Source organism: Leptodactylus fuscus, chromosome 2 (assembly GCF_031893055.1).
Source record: "Leptodactylus fuscus isolate aLepFus1 chromosome 2, aLepFus1.hap2, whole genome shotgun sequence".
NCBI classification, from domain to species: Eukaryota; Metazoa; Chordata; class Amphibia; order Anura; family Leptodactylidae; genus Leptodactylus; species Leptodactylus fuscus.
Genome location: NC_134266.1, coordinates 235,724,814 through 235,742,762, shown reverse-complemented (window position 1 = coordinate 235,742,762; position 17,949 = coordinate 235,724,814). Strand labels below are relative to the sequence as shown.

General features: G+C 40.8%; 1 protein-coding gene across 1 annotated transcript in view; it reads left to right on the top strand.

Moving 5' to 3' along the window:
- Window positions 1-17,949, top strand: part of VDR (vitamin D receptor) — a 137,499-nt gene that overhangs the window by 80,186 nt on the left and 39,364 nt on the right. Inside the window, exons 3-4 of the mRNA XM_075265835.1 lie at window positions 4,474-4,624; window positions 15,904-16,034. Of these exons, the coding sequence (XP_075121936.1) occupies window positions 4,474-4,624; window positions 15,904-16,034 (282 nt within the window). The remainder of the gene's footprint in view (window positions 1-4,473; window positions 4,625-15,903; window positions 16,035-17,949) is intronic.

Genomic DNA, 17,949 nt, shown 5'->3' with positions numbered 1-17,949 from the left:
AGACAGGCAGTCTCTGTATGTAACACAGAATGGAGTTGCTGCTGCCTGTACGTCATAGTCCAATATGGGTGGGCGGAGCTAAACGGCAGGTTGCATGTGAAACTCCATCCACCAAATGATGCAAGAAACCAGGAAGAAAGAAGATTTTACAGGAGTGAAGACTGGTGAGTATGTGACGTGGGAATACCCCTTTAAGCTCTTGTTCTTGGCATATAGAAAAAAAAAAAAATCTGAAATTTCCCCAATGTGGGACTATTAAAGGATTATCTTATCTTATCTTATCTTATAGGCCAGTTCCGGTATATGGTATAATTGGTATAATTTGTACATGACTTCAGTCATTCAGAAATGGTCTTTATAGTTATAGGTATATACGTTTTGGGGTGTATTTCATGTCTCACCTGGTGTATGCACACTGCACAGGCAGTGAAACGAAAGGGTTTGACTGAATAGAGACATGACACAGCTACAAGGAGTGAAGATCAGTCAGTCATATACGGCAGTCTTTGGCGATGATTTAGGCCGGGCCCCCACGGGACATAAACGCCGCAATTTGCCAGCGGCAGAAACGTTGTGGGAAAAATGGCGGTGTTTTACAGTACAAGCGAAGGGGATGGGATTCATGCAAATCCCATGCCCACTTTGCGGAAAAAAACGCAGTGCAAACATGCTGCGATTTTCAAAACTGTTGCAGTTTTGAAAATCGCAGCATGTCAATTATATCTACGGAAACGCTGGAGGCTTCTCCATAGGTATAATTGTAACAGAAACTCCGCGGAGGAAAACTCTGCGAACTTTCTGTTGAAAGCGCTGTGGAAAGAACCACAGTGCGTTCACGCAGTGGTTCTTCCCACAGCGCTTTAGTGCTGCGGATACGGCCCGTGGGGCCTTAGTCTTATAGGTAGGCTTTGGCACTCCATGTTGCCAATTCCTTCCCAAATTCCATACTGATAAAAACTTCTTTGTCTGCGGATTTCTTACATTAGCGGTATGTGGGGGTACTATTAATGTCTCCTACAAAGTGCTGCCAGTGGTCTCCCACAATTTATGTAGCTGACAGACTCCCTTCTACAATTTATCTGTGCTGGAAAACCAAAAGCTGTCTTAGGCCGGTGTCCCACGGGATGGAAATGCCGCAGTTTGCGCAGTATAGGCAAAGTGGATGGGTCTCTAGCGAATCCCATGCCCACTTTGCGAAGAAATACTGCCGTGCAGACATGCCGCGGTTTCCAAAGCTTCCGGTTCTGGAAATCGCAGAATGTCAATTATACCTACGGAAATGATGGAAAGTCTGCAAACTTTCTATTTAAGGGCCTGTTCACACGAAGTAAACGCGCATGTATTTTGGCAAAATACACGTGTAAAAAATACACGTGTAAAAATAAGACTCCCATCGAATTCAATGACGTTTTACATGTGTATTTTGACGTGTATTTTGACACGTGTATATAAATTACGTTGAAATCAATGGGAGTCTTATTTTTACACGTGTATTTTGCCAAAATACACACGCGTTTACTCCGTGTGAACGGGCCTTGAAGCGCTGTGGGAAGAACCACAATGTGTTCCCTCCGCAATAACATGCTGCGGGACGTCCAGTGGGGTTTTAGCCTAAAGCTGAGGCCCCATGTTCCGGAAACCCAGCTTTTTTTGTTGCGGTTTTTTGAGCCAATAGAAATAAATTTCCTGCACTCAAATTAATGCTTCCAAAATATTGTGAACTTTTATTTACATCCGACAAAAACGTTTCGGTCATATATAGACCTTCTTCAGTTTGTCGGTGGGGTATAGTGGAAAGTGGAAGCTCGGAAGTGTCCAGGTCAGGAGGACACTTCCAAGCTTCCACTTTCCACTATACCCCACCGACAAACTGAAGAAGGTCTATATATGACCGAAACGTTTTTGTCGGATGTAAATAAAAGTTCACAATATTTTGGAAGCATTAATTTGAGTGCAGGAAATTTATTTCTATTTGCTATGGCTATGAGAAGCCTTTTCCTGGCACCAAACTTCTTGACCGAGTGACGGCACATTAAGATTTTAAAGGTTTTTGAGCCAGTGTCAAGAATGACTATAAAAGGTATGGGGAATCTATAGGAAGTTCTTATACTTCTACCTACTGCTCAATCCACTCCTGATTTTGGTTAAAAAAACCGCAGCAAAATCTGCAACAAAAGAGCTGCATTTCTGCAATGTGGGGCCTCGGCCTATAGAGTGCTGAATCGGGGGATGTTGTAGAGAGATAGAAAGAAAAGCTGGAGACTTCTGTTTAATAGCTTGGAATAAATAAGATAATTAAAATGTTTTATTATTATATTAATAGTTATATTATTGTACAGATGGAGCAGAGGTCACCCGAACTTCTGCAATTGGTTTACCTGCTGCAGACTTATCTTATCAAAGGAGACAATAACAAAACAATGAAAAGTTGTGGAAAACATGTTGCAATGACTTTTCATTGGGTTTTATCCTGCTGCAGCAGTTTAACCATTTGCAGACATTAGGGATAACTCTGCTACATCTATAGATTATACCGTTGGCTCAGACAAATGCATATATTGCTTATTCATTGGATGTGCTACCAAGGATTGTTGATGTAAGTCTGGGGGACTTTCTGGAGACGGAAATCGAATCCCCCACTCCTGTGGCTCGGTAGGCCGGCACCAGTGGTCGATTGTTATGACAATTCGCTTGGACTAATTTATGGTTTTCGCTTAATGCAATGTGTTATCATGACAAAAGCCTCTAAATATTATTTGCAGCGATTTAAGTGACATTGTGAAAGAAGAAGTGGCTTCATGGTTACAGACAAGGGGTTATGTGGTTGAACATTATGTCAATTTAAAAACTTTCAGTCATGAAGGACAGAAACGAAAAAAAAAATGAATTGGAACAATTGGCAAATGGCCTGCACAAAAAGAAAGGAAAATGACATTTTCCTATTTGGTGTCTGGATTTTTTTTAAAAATTCATTTCCGCAATGTAACCCCTTTTTAGGCCGAAGCCCAACGTGGCGTAAACGCTGCAGGAAAAAAAAAAACGCGGCGTTTTGCAGTCACAGCAAAGTTAATGGGATTTTAGCAACTTCATTCCCACTTTGTGGGAAAATATGCAGTGCGGACGTGCGGTGATTTCCAAAACCGTTGCCTTAGCCTTAATATTGAAAAGTTATATGTACAGAAGATGAGAAACATGGACCACGAGCATGGCATAGCATGTGTTTTTCATGGGGGAGGAGTAATCGCCACTGCCAGGCAGTTCTCTGTGATCTCCTGTGGGAACAAAGGATGGAGTATGTGGATGCCATATATTTCACCTGCTATCTGACGTACAGTCCGGATGAACCCTATACCTTAGTAGTTAGATGTCATGTCAAAATTGGTGGGTTCATGTAATGTTTATGGGAGCTTTAGCCAATGTTGTAATTGTCATTGCCCAATGATAAGGTAAAAAAGAAAAAAATAAGCGACCTGCTCATTCTTTCAGGTGGATTCGTCTCACGACATCGGCCTGAAGACACTCCCTCCTCCCGATTAGGCTCATTCATTTGGGCCTAATCCGGAGCGGAGCGCGCAACTGGATGCCAGTGCACTGCATCGCCATCCAGTCGCAGCTACCTGTATTTTGGTCCGGAACCTGAGACAGCCTTCGCCTCAGGTTCCAGACCAAAAAACCCTGTGTGAACTTACCCTTATAGATGTCATTGAATGAGATGTGTGTATATAAGAGCATGATGGGCAATGGGCCCTCCATCCATCATGTGAACCCTTATTCATCATTTGTAATACCTGGAACTGCAGATAAGTATTATCTCTTTTTATTTATTAAACACTTATTATTTTATTATATTCTGGCGTGATTGTAATCATTGTTTGACCATATTATAATTTACCTGTTTATCCTTATCCGTGTCACCTGTCGGAGGCAATCGGGGCCATAGCGTGATGTGAGCAGAGACTTAAACTGGTGATTTTTTTAATAACAGGGTAACTTCAGTTTGTTTGTATTGGCATGACAACCCCAATACCAGTAAATCTGGGCCATGTCACTCCTGTAGGTTGTGGTGTGTGAACGATGTATTAAAACCTTCTCCAGCCTAAACAGGTTATCAGTAAATTTACAGTCTGTCGGAGATGCTTCGAGGGATTGATGTTTTATGTAATACATAATTATTGTATTTGGAAATGTTACGCTCCTCGCTATTCAGTCTCTTGACGACGTTTTCTGGATTTACAGTATGCTTACTGTCTCATGGACCTCCATTGGTTTACATCCATCCTGTGCGTATCTAGCTATGATGCTATATGTCGTTTTTACAATTACGGTTTTCTTTCTATTAGACATATTGCCAAATGTATGTAACAATTTTATGCAAGTCTAAGCTGTACAATGGATGACATCTCTATCAAAATGGAAAATCTGGATATGTATTGTACTGGCCTTATAGTAATGTGTTACTTCTGTTTCTTTCAGACATGGATTACATGCAAGCTAGTACATCTTTTTCCGATGCTGACATGGAGTTTGATAAGAATGTACCCCGTATATGTGGAGTCTGCGGGGACAAAGCCACCGGTTTCCACTTTAACGCCATGACATGTGAGGGCTGCAAAGGCTTTTTCAGGTAAAACATGGCTATATTTTTCACGTTACGCATATCAATGTGAGGCGAGTAAGGATGAATAGACCTGCATGTTATAAAATGGCACATATTCACTCTTTATGTAAACACATCAAGGTTACCTACGGTAAATACATTTAATTATCTGATCCTTTGGTGGCCCGGCTGACAACCCAGTGTTACAAAACTCTCCATAGTGGACTATATTAATAAAAACATTTAAAGGGTAGGTTGAGTTTTCGTTGTCAGATCCAACTGTCTTTAAGAGAAATAGGTAAAAAAGTTAAATACACCTTCAGTGCACCAAACATATATACGTTATTGTGAGCTTTATTTTTTGTTAAATCAAATTAGATGCAAAATTGCACAAAATGTGAATAAGGAAAAAAATATTAACACAAACACAGTGTAATGATCCCTGCTTACACTATGCTGAAATATTTTAGAATATTCTAGTGACGTCAATAGGAACAAATCTGTAGTATCGGCTCATGGGCACCATATAGGGCATGAAGTTAATTGTTTGTGGTGCTGTTCTGTGTATAGTACAGGCATCAGAAGCGGACTCGTACAGCTGATCGGTGTGGGGGCTGGCTATTAGTCCCCACTAGAGGTGAGCGAATAGTATTCGATCAAATACTACTATTCGATTGAATACTCGTATCAGTCGAACACCACGCAGGAAAATTCCATTGAATTCAATTCCAAAACCTCCTCATGCTCCTCGTCCTGCTACTTCCTGAACTTGGAGGATCCAATGTGTCGAACTTTGATTTCCATGGAACCTGGAACAACATTCCCGTTTACTCCCGTAGACTATAATGGTATTTGATCGAATACTACTCGCTCATCTCTAGTCCCCACCAATCAGATATTTTTGGCACATCCTAAAAATAGTCCATAAAAAACTACCGTAAATCCTGTACAGCCCCTCTAAAGACGATCAGCACTTTTTGGGAGTATTTTTTTTTTCTATTATTATTACATTGTGCCTTTATTAAAAATGTTCATCCTGCAGTTTTTCTTCTACAGCGCAGAGCTGCGTGCCATTCATAGACACGTTGTGCATTGTTATATTTAATTTCTCAATTCAAAAATCAATGGGCTCCCCATTTAAGGCAATATTTTTGGTCCATGTAGTCTGGTGTATCACATAGATGTATTTATTCTTACCTACATACAGCCATTCCGGCTGACTTCTTAGCTCTTGTGAAAAGTAGAAAACCACAATTCTTCCATAGAGTAACTATACTAAAATTAAAACTAAACTCTATTTTATGATGGCATCAATGACTTTGCAAATACCCTATGCTGTATTTTGCAGTACACCAGCGGACGCCCTTTTGGATCATTTACCCTCAGCAGTTCACTTGGCACATTACAGTAGTAATCATGTAGAAAATGCGTGCCTAGATTGGGTAATGCCTCGCCCTCCTAGAAGGCTTTGTGGTGCAAGCATAGTAAATGTTGTTTACCTGGAAATGCTGGGTGGATGCACAATTCATCTAAAAGGTTGTTTCTATGTGACCGGGGTTATTTATAGACTACTTAATATGTCATTGAATTTGTTTACTACAAATGGTTGTGTTTGCTGTGTCTGTACACATTAAAAATGATTGTTTAGGAAAATGCTAACCTCTCATGCGGGCACAGCGTCAGGGTCAATTAGTTACATGGAAATAGAGGGCCCGTCTAGCTCTCATATAGAATAAGGGAAAATTAAAGCCTTTGCCTGACATACTATTGTTTCAATGTTAAAAATGGTTTCTTATGCTGAACAAATGTATTCTTATTCAGAAATGTCTATTACTAAAGGTATTTTTCACGTAATGTAGACATCATTTAGTTAGTGACCTTAAAGAGAAGCTTCATCACCTCCACCACCTTCTTGCAACCTTCGTTTTGTATAAGGAAAAATATCTTTGTACTGTGTTAGCCAGTGGATATGAAATATAAAAAATTGAGAGTCTTCATTAGTTGATACTAGAGATGCGCGAGTAGTACTTGATCGAGTAGGCATTCGAACAAATACTAGGGTATTCAAAATACTCGTGCTCTATCGAATACTACTGCTATTCGCAGTAATGATTCCATTCAGAACCAGCATTGATTGGCCGAATGGTGTACACTGTATAGCATTCGGCCAATCAACGCTGGTCAATGCATTCCTATGAGAAAAAGTCAGCTCCTGCATATCGCAAACTTCCAGCTCTCCCGACTAGCAAAGATGAGCCTGCTGCAGTGCTACAGTGTATAGCATTCAGCCAATCAATGCTGGTTCTGTAGGACGAGTAAGGGCCGGTTCAGATTAGCGCTCGCCTCCTGTCCGGAAGGAGTCCGCAGGAGGACCCCCCGAACAGAATATCAGCGCAACTGCAAGCACTGGACAGTTAAGCACACGGACCCCATAGCATATAATGGTCTTCCGTGCGCTTGCCACACACTGCCCGCATGAATAATTGTGTACTCACACAATATGGATGAAGTGCAGGAATAAGGCATCAACATTGCATGTCCTTTTTCAATGTAGTTGCAATTTTTAGAGGGGAAATGCTTTTTTTTTTTTTTTTTTATACAACTGTATTATTGAATAAAAAGTTCACCTCAAGTAATGTTATGGTTGGTCCATCCAGCCACCTTTATTTGCAACTTGTCCACTCCATGGGGTAAATGCAGATAGTCTTTTTTCAATGTCTTTCTGCCCAAGGAGATATTAGGGTAAGTTCACATAGAGTTTTTTGGTCAGGATTTTGAGGCCGTATCCGCCTCAAAAGCCTGACCAAAAAGACGGCTCCCATTGAAATCAATGGGAGCTGGTCAGTTCTTTTTTCCAGGAGCCAGTTTGTTCTGGCTCCCGGAAATAGAAGTGACATCCGCCTGAAGACACCTCCCTCCCGACTAGGCTCATTCATTTGGGCCTAATCCGGAGCGAAGTGCGCGACTGGATGCCAGAGGCCGCCTCAGGTTCCGGTCCGAAAAACCTTGTGTGAACTTATCCTTACACAATCCTTAGTGTCTATGTTCTATAGACAACATGAATAGTTGCATAAAAAGTAAGGCTGACCAATGGCCATACACATTGGCTGAACATTTGGTTGGCCGACAGCTTTTCCTTTCACCCCCTCCCCTCCATACTAGTGCATGCTTGGTCAAGCATGTTTTCTCATTATGGAGAGGGTAGTAAAGTGCTGGCAGACAATTCTAGCTGGAGCTTATCTCCCTGAGAATTAACGTATCAGGCATGTTGACTTCCAATTGCCCGATTCTTGTTTGCCCTGACATCTGCTGATGGTCTGATCTCACTGAAGTCACCTGATTCAGGCAATAGTAATGTATTGTGAATGGCAAGTTATAGATTTTAAACACTTTTTATCAAAAAAATGTAAGTTTATTATAGTTATACGTAAAAACTATTAGATGAGCACGTCAATAAAAACCAATTCATGTTACGTGCCATATGTTAACCCAACCCTGGGTTTAGACTCGCAAGGGCATGCAAGGTGTGGCAAAAACATGTCTGTAAATATCTATTACTGATAATACATCATTAAAAATGCTTATTACTCTAATTAACGAGTAGTGAACATGTCAAATACAGTAGAAAGAAAACTATTTGTGTATTTAAAGGTGATCTGTCAGGTGGTTTTACCAACACAAACTGGTCCCATCATGTGCAGGGTGAAGTATTTACTTTCCCATCGGTGCCCTCTGTAATCTTTCTGTTGCAGCAAAGTGACGTTCTGAATAAGATGTTTCCTTAGTTATTTCTACTTCATTTTTTACTTTTCCCCACACTTGATAAAAACGGGAATTAATGCAAAATAAAATTCTGTATATTATCTCCTGTTATTACATTTAAATCTCTACTCTTTTTTGGGTATTAAAAAGAGACAACTTGTTTTACTTAAAGGAACATTTTAGACCTCCTTCACATGACCATGTTCAGTGTATGGGTCAGTGGAAACGGCATGGGTGATACACAGATTGGTATCCGTTTGTCATCCATGTTTTTCACTAACCTATACAATAAAGTGAATGCAACGAGCCGCAATTACAGGTGTCGGACCCACTCCATATTTTGCGGCTCTTGGCTATGGCCCAGACACAAAGCTGCACGTGTCCATACTTTCGGATCCACAATTGCAGATCAAAAGTACGGCTATGTGAAGGAGGCCTTTAAAGAAGTTTTCCAAAATAATTAAAAAAAAAACTTACTTGATGCACTTGAGACATCTTTTCTGTATGCAAACTATAAAATGGTAATGATAGATGAACAAACATATTATTTAAGCCTGACTTCAATAATATGCCACAGTAAGTGACTTTCCTTATTATTTTAAAAGGTTTTAGGTATTCTGCAGTCAGTCCAATGCTACTTTGCTATGTGTTTGTGACAAGTGTAGAGTAGTTCCTGTCTGCCACGCTGAAACCCATTAACCTGCTCGAATCAACCAGGTTTCAGACGCGACGCAATCATTTGGCTGTAATTGAGATATTGAGAATTTATGTACGCTTGAAAGCTTTTCACCTTACTAATCTTACAGATCAATTTGCTGCAAGTGTTTCATGTAAAGTGGTAAGACAAAAGGCAGATTAGTAGAAGAAATTCTAGGAAAGTTGTGTGGACCCATTATCAGGCTCATCGGAGCAAGATAGGTGGCACCCTGTACTGGGTTTGTTAAAGGAGTTATCTTATGACAGCAACCCCAATCCATATACATTGTGAGGGCGAAAAGACTTCATTGTTGCAAGGTTCATTGAAACGTACCATTTACCTCAACTGTTTTAAACCACAATACAGGTGAAATTTTATTTACTGTATAAGCCGACCCGAATATAAGCCGAGGCCCCTAATTTTACCACAAAAGATTGGGAAAACTTATTGACTCGAGTATAAGTCAAGGGGGGGGGGGGGACTAATGCAGCAGCTACTGGAAAATTTCAAAAATAAAAATGGTCAGAGTTTTTGGGTGCAGTAGTTGCTGGGTGCTGGGAAAGGGGAGGGGATGTCTTCTGCCCCTTCCCCGAGCTTGAGGACTGTTTTTTTCCCCCTCTTGGAATTCAGCCTCGAAAGCACCCATTTTTCTTGTGGCCGCGGGCATGTGCAGTCTGCTCTGCCCAAGGCCTAGAAGATTGAAACACAGGAAGGAAGAAGACACAGGGAGAAGGCATTCAAGAAGAAGATAGAGACGTCACTGGAGATTTCTCTCGCAACATTGGGGACGCCCCCAGTACTGTTTGAGCACTGGGGACTGCCCCCAGTGCTGTGAGAGAACTCATTTGCATACTGACGAAAACCGAGATTCTACCGAACAGCGGCGCGGAGAAGACTTCTAAAGGGAGGCGAAGAATAGGCTTTCTTAAGGCTATTCCTTCTTGTTAGCGAGAAAAAATGTGATTTTAATGATAGAATCCCTTTAAAGTATGCTATTAGCTGATATACAAAGAATGGAGCAGGAAGCAGTTAGCTCTATTTCCTCTTAGTGGTCAGATCTGGTACTGCAAATAAGCTCCTATTCAGTTAAATCAGATGTAAGATGCAGTGATTCAATTCTACCACTACACAGAGAATAGAGCTTTCTGCTTCCTGCACCATTCTCTGTACATCAGTGAACTGATGGAAGTGCGGGGTGTCAGACCCTCACAGATCTGATATTAGGGACTTATTTTTAGGATAGGGCAATAATATTTTTACTCTTTAAGATTCTGTTTTGGCACATGTTGGTAGTTCCTCCTTCCTCACTTATCCATTGTCACATAAATCTGGGAGGCTGACCTCTATAGTATGCTGCTGTCTGCTACTAGTATCACATTGAAGGGATGATCTACCTGCACCAGTTTGCCCTTGTATTAGTTCCACAAGGACAGCAGCAGGCAGCACCATTAATATTGTAATATGACTTGGAAGGGAGTAGTAGACTGACACAAAGTGCAGGAATGTATTGTAGTGCGTAAATCGATGAATGTTATAATAAATATAAATATATATATATATATATATATATATATATATATATATTTCTGATTATTAGAAATAAATTATTAAATGCATTATGGTTACCAATAAGACTATTAGGCCCACAGTTTATATACAAGAGGGCAGTATTATAGAACCATACAATAGAAGATTGTGGTAGGAAATACACCATACATTTTACATCTGTTGAGGGACTCTCTCATATATCTTTATTAATGTTGTCGTCTTACCTATTAGAGATGAACAAACCAATTTGGAATCAGAATTCCACCCGAATTTCTCAAAAGTTTGGGTTTTTCACGATTCAACTCTGAGGAACTAAAATGGCCAAGGTCACACGTAACCTGAGGTAGAATATCAGAGAGGGAGGAGGATCGAGTGGTCTCTGTGACTTAGGCGGGCTTTCGGCATCACCTGACAGTTTCTCAGCCAATCAGGTGCAGAGGTTACAGTGCTGATGTGGGCGGGAAGAAGAGGAGCCATTTTGTGATACTACAGGCACTATCCAGAGTGGTATTGCCATAGGGCTATAGAATTATAGGAGGAGCACTGGTGGAGCACAGTTTAGCAGACACAATACAGCGCTACATCTACCATTAGTGTTGCGGCACTGTGATCTGTGACTGTCCACAGAGTGCCTTACATTGCTTTGAATGACAAAGTCAATCCTTTCATTGAATCTCAAGTCTCATTTTATTAAGAGTATTTTTAGCAATAGAGTTTTTTTTTTTTTTAAACAATACAAAAAAAGCTGCCATAACTGCAAAAATCCAAGCTGAGGGCGGGTTCACCATAGAAAGCCATTGCTTCCATTCCTCTTCCCTCATTTCATGGCTGTAAGATGAAGCTCACATGGCGTGGTACATGGTGCAGAATTTGAGCAGCAGAAGTCAGTCAATGACTACTTCATACAGCAAACCTCAGGGTCAATGTCTAATTGTAAAATCCTCCATTGGAGGCTCATGAGGGAAGTAGGAAGCTCTTTTAGGATACTCAGACCACCAAATGTGTCAGCAGCAGGGAAAACTGCGGCATCAGTGATGTCATCCCTTTGGTATCTGTCTTACAGGAAACATAGTCAGGCAGTGAGAGATGGAAGAATAACAAACTTTAGTCATTGTCACCACCCTGGGGAGGTGCAAGAAGAGCTACAGCAGGATGAAGTGTGTATGAAAAAAACACTGGAAAACATGTTTCCCCAAAACAGGCTGGTGTTTACAGCAATGTATGGTTAACCTAGCAGTCTAGGTCCACTGCCTACCATAACCATACATGTCACTGACACTGACATCATTATGTGTTTTGTATGACATTTCTAGCTCTGTAAGGCACAGTGTTTTAAGCCAAGTTAAACTTTGGTTTATGACAAACTTATTCGACCTGAAATGAATCTTTGTACCAAACTTGAAAGGAATCTTCAGAGATTTGCGCATCACATCAGAGCTTTGTCAATCCGTATAGCGCACCCATACATATCCACAGGATTGAGACTAGAATGGAGTGGTGTAAATTAGGTTTGTCTTGCATCCAGTAGCCTTGGCTCTGAGAGTGTTAGCTAACACACCCAGAGACTCTGCATTTTGGGGTGTTGAATTGTTGAAGTAGAGGGTTAACTATGCCTCCTCTATATTCAACCCTACCTCACCTGGTTTGACATGGATACAGCAGATGATGCCTCATACTGACAGTCACAGGAGGCATCTCCTACCACCCACTGGATCCACGGCATACCCTCAGCCCCTGATAGTACTCACTCTATTCTAGCATCTACCATATCCACAGCCCTGTGTATTTAGAATAAGGCGGGTTCACATTTGCATTTGGGTTTCCATTCGGGGAGTCCACTTGGGGACCCACCGAACAGAAATCTATACGCATAAAAAAAGCAGTTACCTGGGAAACCCACGGTCCCCATAGATTATAATGGGGTCCGTGTGGTTTCCGCTCCATTTCCGCAAGAAACGTGTGTAGACAAAAGTGCTGCTGAATAGTTTTTTCATGGTAAATACAGGTATACACTAAAGCAGAGTTGTCAGGACCGCTGACAGGTCCTCTTTCTTATTTCCACAAACTCACTTCAGTCAGTAAGGCTGCGTTCACACGTAGTAAAGTGGAGCGCAATCTGGCACATATACGGCGGTCACAAAATTACGCGGCGTATGCGCTCGTAACTCCCATTGAAAACAATGGGATCTTTTTGAGTGCGCAAACTCTGACACACCGTATATGTGCCAGATTGCGCTCCACTTTACTACGTGTGAACGCAGCCTGGTGTAGAAAATGGAGTATCATTTCGGGAACAGATGTGTTAGACTTATAGGAGCAGATTTTTAGCGCTTAATATGCCAGCTCTCTGGTTTACAAGGATTAAAAAGTCACACGTTTTTTTGTATAAATTCGAGTTTTGTGCAAAAAAAAAATTCTCAAAAAATTACCAAAAATAGGTTGTGGCAAGGGTGTGCAGAGGGTAGGGGCCATAGCCCCCGCCAGATTAATAAGCATGCATCTTATGCACCACCCACCGATGATGGGGTGTTAATAATGCCAGTCTTCATTCATAGGTTTGCTCAGTTTAAAAAATACTTTGTGAAATTTAATACATTTGGAGCAAATTACGTCAATGCAGACTCCCAACTAATCTGACTAATGGCAAATTACACCCAATGTATTTGCAGTACCAGGCACAGCCACCGCTATGTGTACAGCGCTGTACCTGTGTAATGAAGGTGACGCCGTACTCGAGTTTTTTTTCCCAATTATACAAATATTTGTTGGTCCTAGTGTTTTTTTCTCCATTCCCAGTGGATGGTTACTAGGATTCACATACCGTAGACACATGAGTAAATGCATTTACATTTCTATCTTTATTTTTATAGCTTCTTACTTTGGCCTTTTTGAGTGAAGTTTTTCTTTAAGAGCTTTCAGTTCCGTGGATTTGTCTTGGAACAATGTAAGTCAGTGTAGATCCTAACATACAATTTACACTGTGCTTATTTATAATCTTGTGGTTCAACACACACATAAAAAGAGGTTGTACTCTAGTGCCAGAATGGAAAATGTAATAGCATTTGCTTTAAATAACCAATATTTTTCCTCCTCGTTGCGGTGTATCTTCTCTCCAAGTACATTCGTGGTTATTATGAATAACACGATTTCCAGAGCTGAAGCATTTTTAGAAATTCATGTGGCACCTTCATAGTAGTTTGTAAAACCAAACCTTCTTCTCTCATTGGGCCAAAGTCATTTTTGTCAGAATTTATGGTTGACGTCCTAGATTATTTGTTATGCTCTGAAATAGAAGCTAGCCGTCCTGCCATATCCTTGTTTGTGTGTGGGCGCCTTTTCCTGTTTTTTTATTTGCTGTATATTATTATTGATTTTATTTTTAACAAGGGAACATTTTTCATCTTTTCATTTATGATAAACCATTAACATAGTACTTTATGTTTTAGTGCCAAATACATTTTGTCCTTTGTTATGAGTGCAATATATATATATATATATATATATATATATATATATATATATATATATATATATATAGTATTGTAACCTCTGGCTTTCCTCCGTGCCCCTCACATACTAGTTGTATTTATTCATTTGGGTATTTGTTCATGCAGAGGACATGCTTTACCACTTAGCCACAAATGTGGACAAGAATCGTTTTTGGCTTTGATGTGCGGTGAAACAATTCACATTCCTACCTATTCTCTGTAGCAGTGAACAATTTTACTCTACAGTAGTTTATAGCAATTGATCAAATTTCTGATGTCACTACAGACTATAAAAGCCACGGGCTGGATTATACTACAGCAGTGTCATTGTTGGAAATATAAAACTAAGAAGCAACAGGTTCAGGGTTGGACGGCACAACATAGAACCAGTAGAGCTGGTAATGGGCTCGTGGATAATGGTAATGGGCTCATGGATAATGGTAATGGGCTCGTGGATAATGGTAATGGGCTCATGGATAATGGTAATGGGCTCATGGATAATGGTAATGGGCTCATGGATAATGGTAATGGGCTCGTGGATAATGGTAATGGGCTCATGGATAATGGTAATGGGCTCATGGATAATGGTAATGGGCTCATGGATAATGGTAATGGGCTCATGGATAATGGTAAGGGGCTCAGAACACTCAGCAGAAGATGGTGAATTCAGAGCCATTCACTCGCTGGTGAAGATTGGTGAATTCAGAGCCATTGTATACCAATTTATGTTGGTGCTCAAATCATTACTTTTACTAAATACCTAGTCTTACAGAAAACCATATTCAATACACTAGACTACCAACAGAAAGGGATAACCTAGGATAGCATGCTGGAAATGGTTAAAGTGACTCTACCATTAAAACAGCATTTTTTTTCTCACTACCACGTAGGAATAGCCTTAATAAAGGCTATTCTTCTCCTACCTTTAGATGTCTTCTCAAGTGCAGAGCCAAATGCACTTGCCTGCGGCCATTTTCTTGTGGCCACTTACACGAGCGTATTGTGTAAACGGCCATAAGAAAATGGCTGAAGGCATGACAGCGTCGACTGCGCATGCGTCCCACTTAAAGCCAGAAGAAGCCATCCGAAGAACACGTCGCGGAGAGGGCGTTCCAGAGGAAGAAGATGCCGTCACTGGAGATTTTTCTTGCAGCATTGGGGACGCCCCCAGTGCTGTTTAAGCACTGAGGACCGCCCCCAGTGCTGTGAGAGAACTCATTTGCATACCAATGAAAACCGGTATAGCTACGAAACGGCGGCGCAGAGAAGACATCTAAAGATAGGAGAAGAATAGCCTTTCTTAAGACTATTCCTATGTGTTAGTGAGAAAAAATGCAGTTTTAATGATTGAATCCCTTTAATATATAGTCACATTCTCTGAAAAAGTGATGAAGGAAAAGTATTAATGTACCATAGCGTTCTCTGAAAATGGTGGCATGGGATAACATAGGATAGTATTCTCTGAAAAGTGATGGAAAGGATAACGTAACGAAATGATTGCTAGCCATCTCAATGAGCACTAATAGAGATAGCTTTCCGTCACTGGCTAAGACCACCCACTGGACTCCTAAGCCTGACATGTACAGGGAATTAATCGAATAAGTTGGAATATGTTGGCGCTATATACGTAAAATGTGTTATTATTATTGTTATTATTTTTATATCAATAACTGATGGGTAACTTATTCCAGCTGTTTCAAATTTAGGCATTTTTGCTTTAATATTCAGTATTTATTTGCAATATTTTACAGTAAGGTTGCCCTTTGCACAAAGAATATATACAGAACGTTTTTTTTCCCTTTGTGTTGTAGGAGAAGCATGAAGAGAAAAGCAGTGTTCACTTGTCCTTTTAATGCTGACTGTAGAATAACCAAAGATAACAGACGGCACTGCCAGTCCTGTCGACTGAAGCGTTGCATTGACATAGGCATGATGAAGGAGTGTAAGTACACATTTATTTTAGTGCATTTTAGTGATGTTCTTGTTGTTTACCTTGCTAGTGTGACTCCCCCCCCCCCCCCCCATGTTCTTCCATGTCCTACTTGTTTGATTCATACAGCCATGGTTGAAAAAGGCCTTGTTCCAGTACTGGCGGCATGAAAACGTCGAGTCTTTCACGTCTAGAAGATATAGGGTCGTCCTTGTAAATTTGCTCCATTGTTAGCAAGGAACAAGAGAGAAAAGCAATAGTTGATATTAAAATGAAAATAAGTAACGTAAGAGGTAGAGATGATGCGAAGCAGTGGAATAAAATCTCAGCGGCACTCACAAAATATTATTATGCCTTTATTGAAATGTTAGCATAAATGCAAGCCTTGAGAAAATGTTTATGTAGTTGAGATGGTCATAGGCCAAGGGATAGTACTCCTCTCACTGGGTGCATTCATGTGAATACATAGTCTAATATGTCCTATAATAGCATTGCTTTTATGGGACCTGTCATTTAGATCAGAACAATGTGTCAGAGAATTATAACTGCATTATATTTGTAAGGATACAAAGATTTGAAGGCCAGGCGGAGAAAAAAACTGATGACAACAAATTCAGTTAGTTTGTGATGATTTACCTTATTTGTCTCTTTTTGTGTTTTATCCAGGGAGTATAATAATGGAATTGAAAAATTGTTCTAGTTACAGGCTCAAAAATGATATGGCAGTACCCACAGAGAATGATTTCTTGTTACCGTATATACTCGAGTATAAGCCAAGTTTCTCCCTCCTTTCCCTAGTATACATATAAAAGTAGAAAATGACTGTGACACACATACACATTAGGTATCCCTGTGTCTGAAAGTGTCCGATCTACTGAACATGGGGTATCTGCAGTGCTCCTGTTCCGTTGGGAAGGGGTTAATAGGAGCACTGCAGATACCCTATATTCAGCCAGACTGAATTCCAAGTGGGGGAAAAAAACCCAGTCCTCAAGCTCAGGGAAGGGGCAGACAGACAACCAAAACACCCCATTTTAATTTTCGAAAATTTCCAGTAACTGCCGCATTCTCCCCCCCCTCCCCCTCGGCTTATACTCGAGTCAATAATTTTTCCCAGTTTTTTGTGGTAAAATTAGGGGCTTTGGCTTATATTCGGGTCGGCTTATACTCGAGTATATACGGTATGTATTTTTCTTAGTGCTTGCTGCTGTTTTTTTTTCTGTTATGTTTGTTTTCTACGGTGCCCCCTTCAGTGAGTCTGAGGTGATACACCTGGCTGCTGCTCTCTCTTTCTGAGGCCTTCTTCATTTCTGCGTCCGGTTTTTCGTTTGGAGAGTCCGCTTGGGGACCCTCCAAACGGAAACCTATACACATTTACAAGCGGTTACCTGGAAAACCTGCGGACCCCATAGGCTATAATGGGGTCCGTGTGGTTTCCACACAAAACATGCGGAGAGAAAAGTCCTGCAAGCAAACTGGGGTTCTTGAGGCTCTTGAAGAACACATTGATGTAGTTGGCGTGGCTGAGATGTGGTAGGACTCCTCAAATGTTCAGGCTGTTTATATTCAGGGTTTTACACAGAGACAGGCTAAAAGGAAGGGAAGATAAGGGCGTATATATGTCAGTAATAGAATGAAAGCAAGGCTGCATTCACACGGAGTAACGCTCTGCTCAGTCTGACAAGTAAACACGTGTCAGAGTGAGCACAGTAAAACAGAATCCCATTGACTTCAATGGGTTCGGGCTTACGTGCGTATCACATTGAAAGCAATAGGTAAAAAAGCCTCCCATTGAGTTCAATGGGTAGCGCACGTAAGACCGAACCCATTGAAGTCAATGGGATTCTGTTTTACTGTGCTCACTCTGACACGTGTTTACGTGTCAAAATGAGCGGTGCGTTACTACATGTGAACGCAGCCTGAGTGT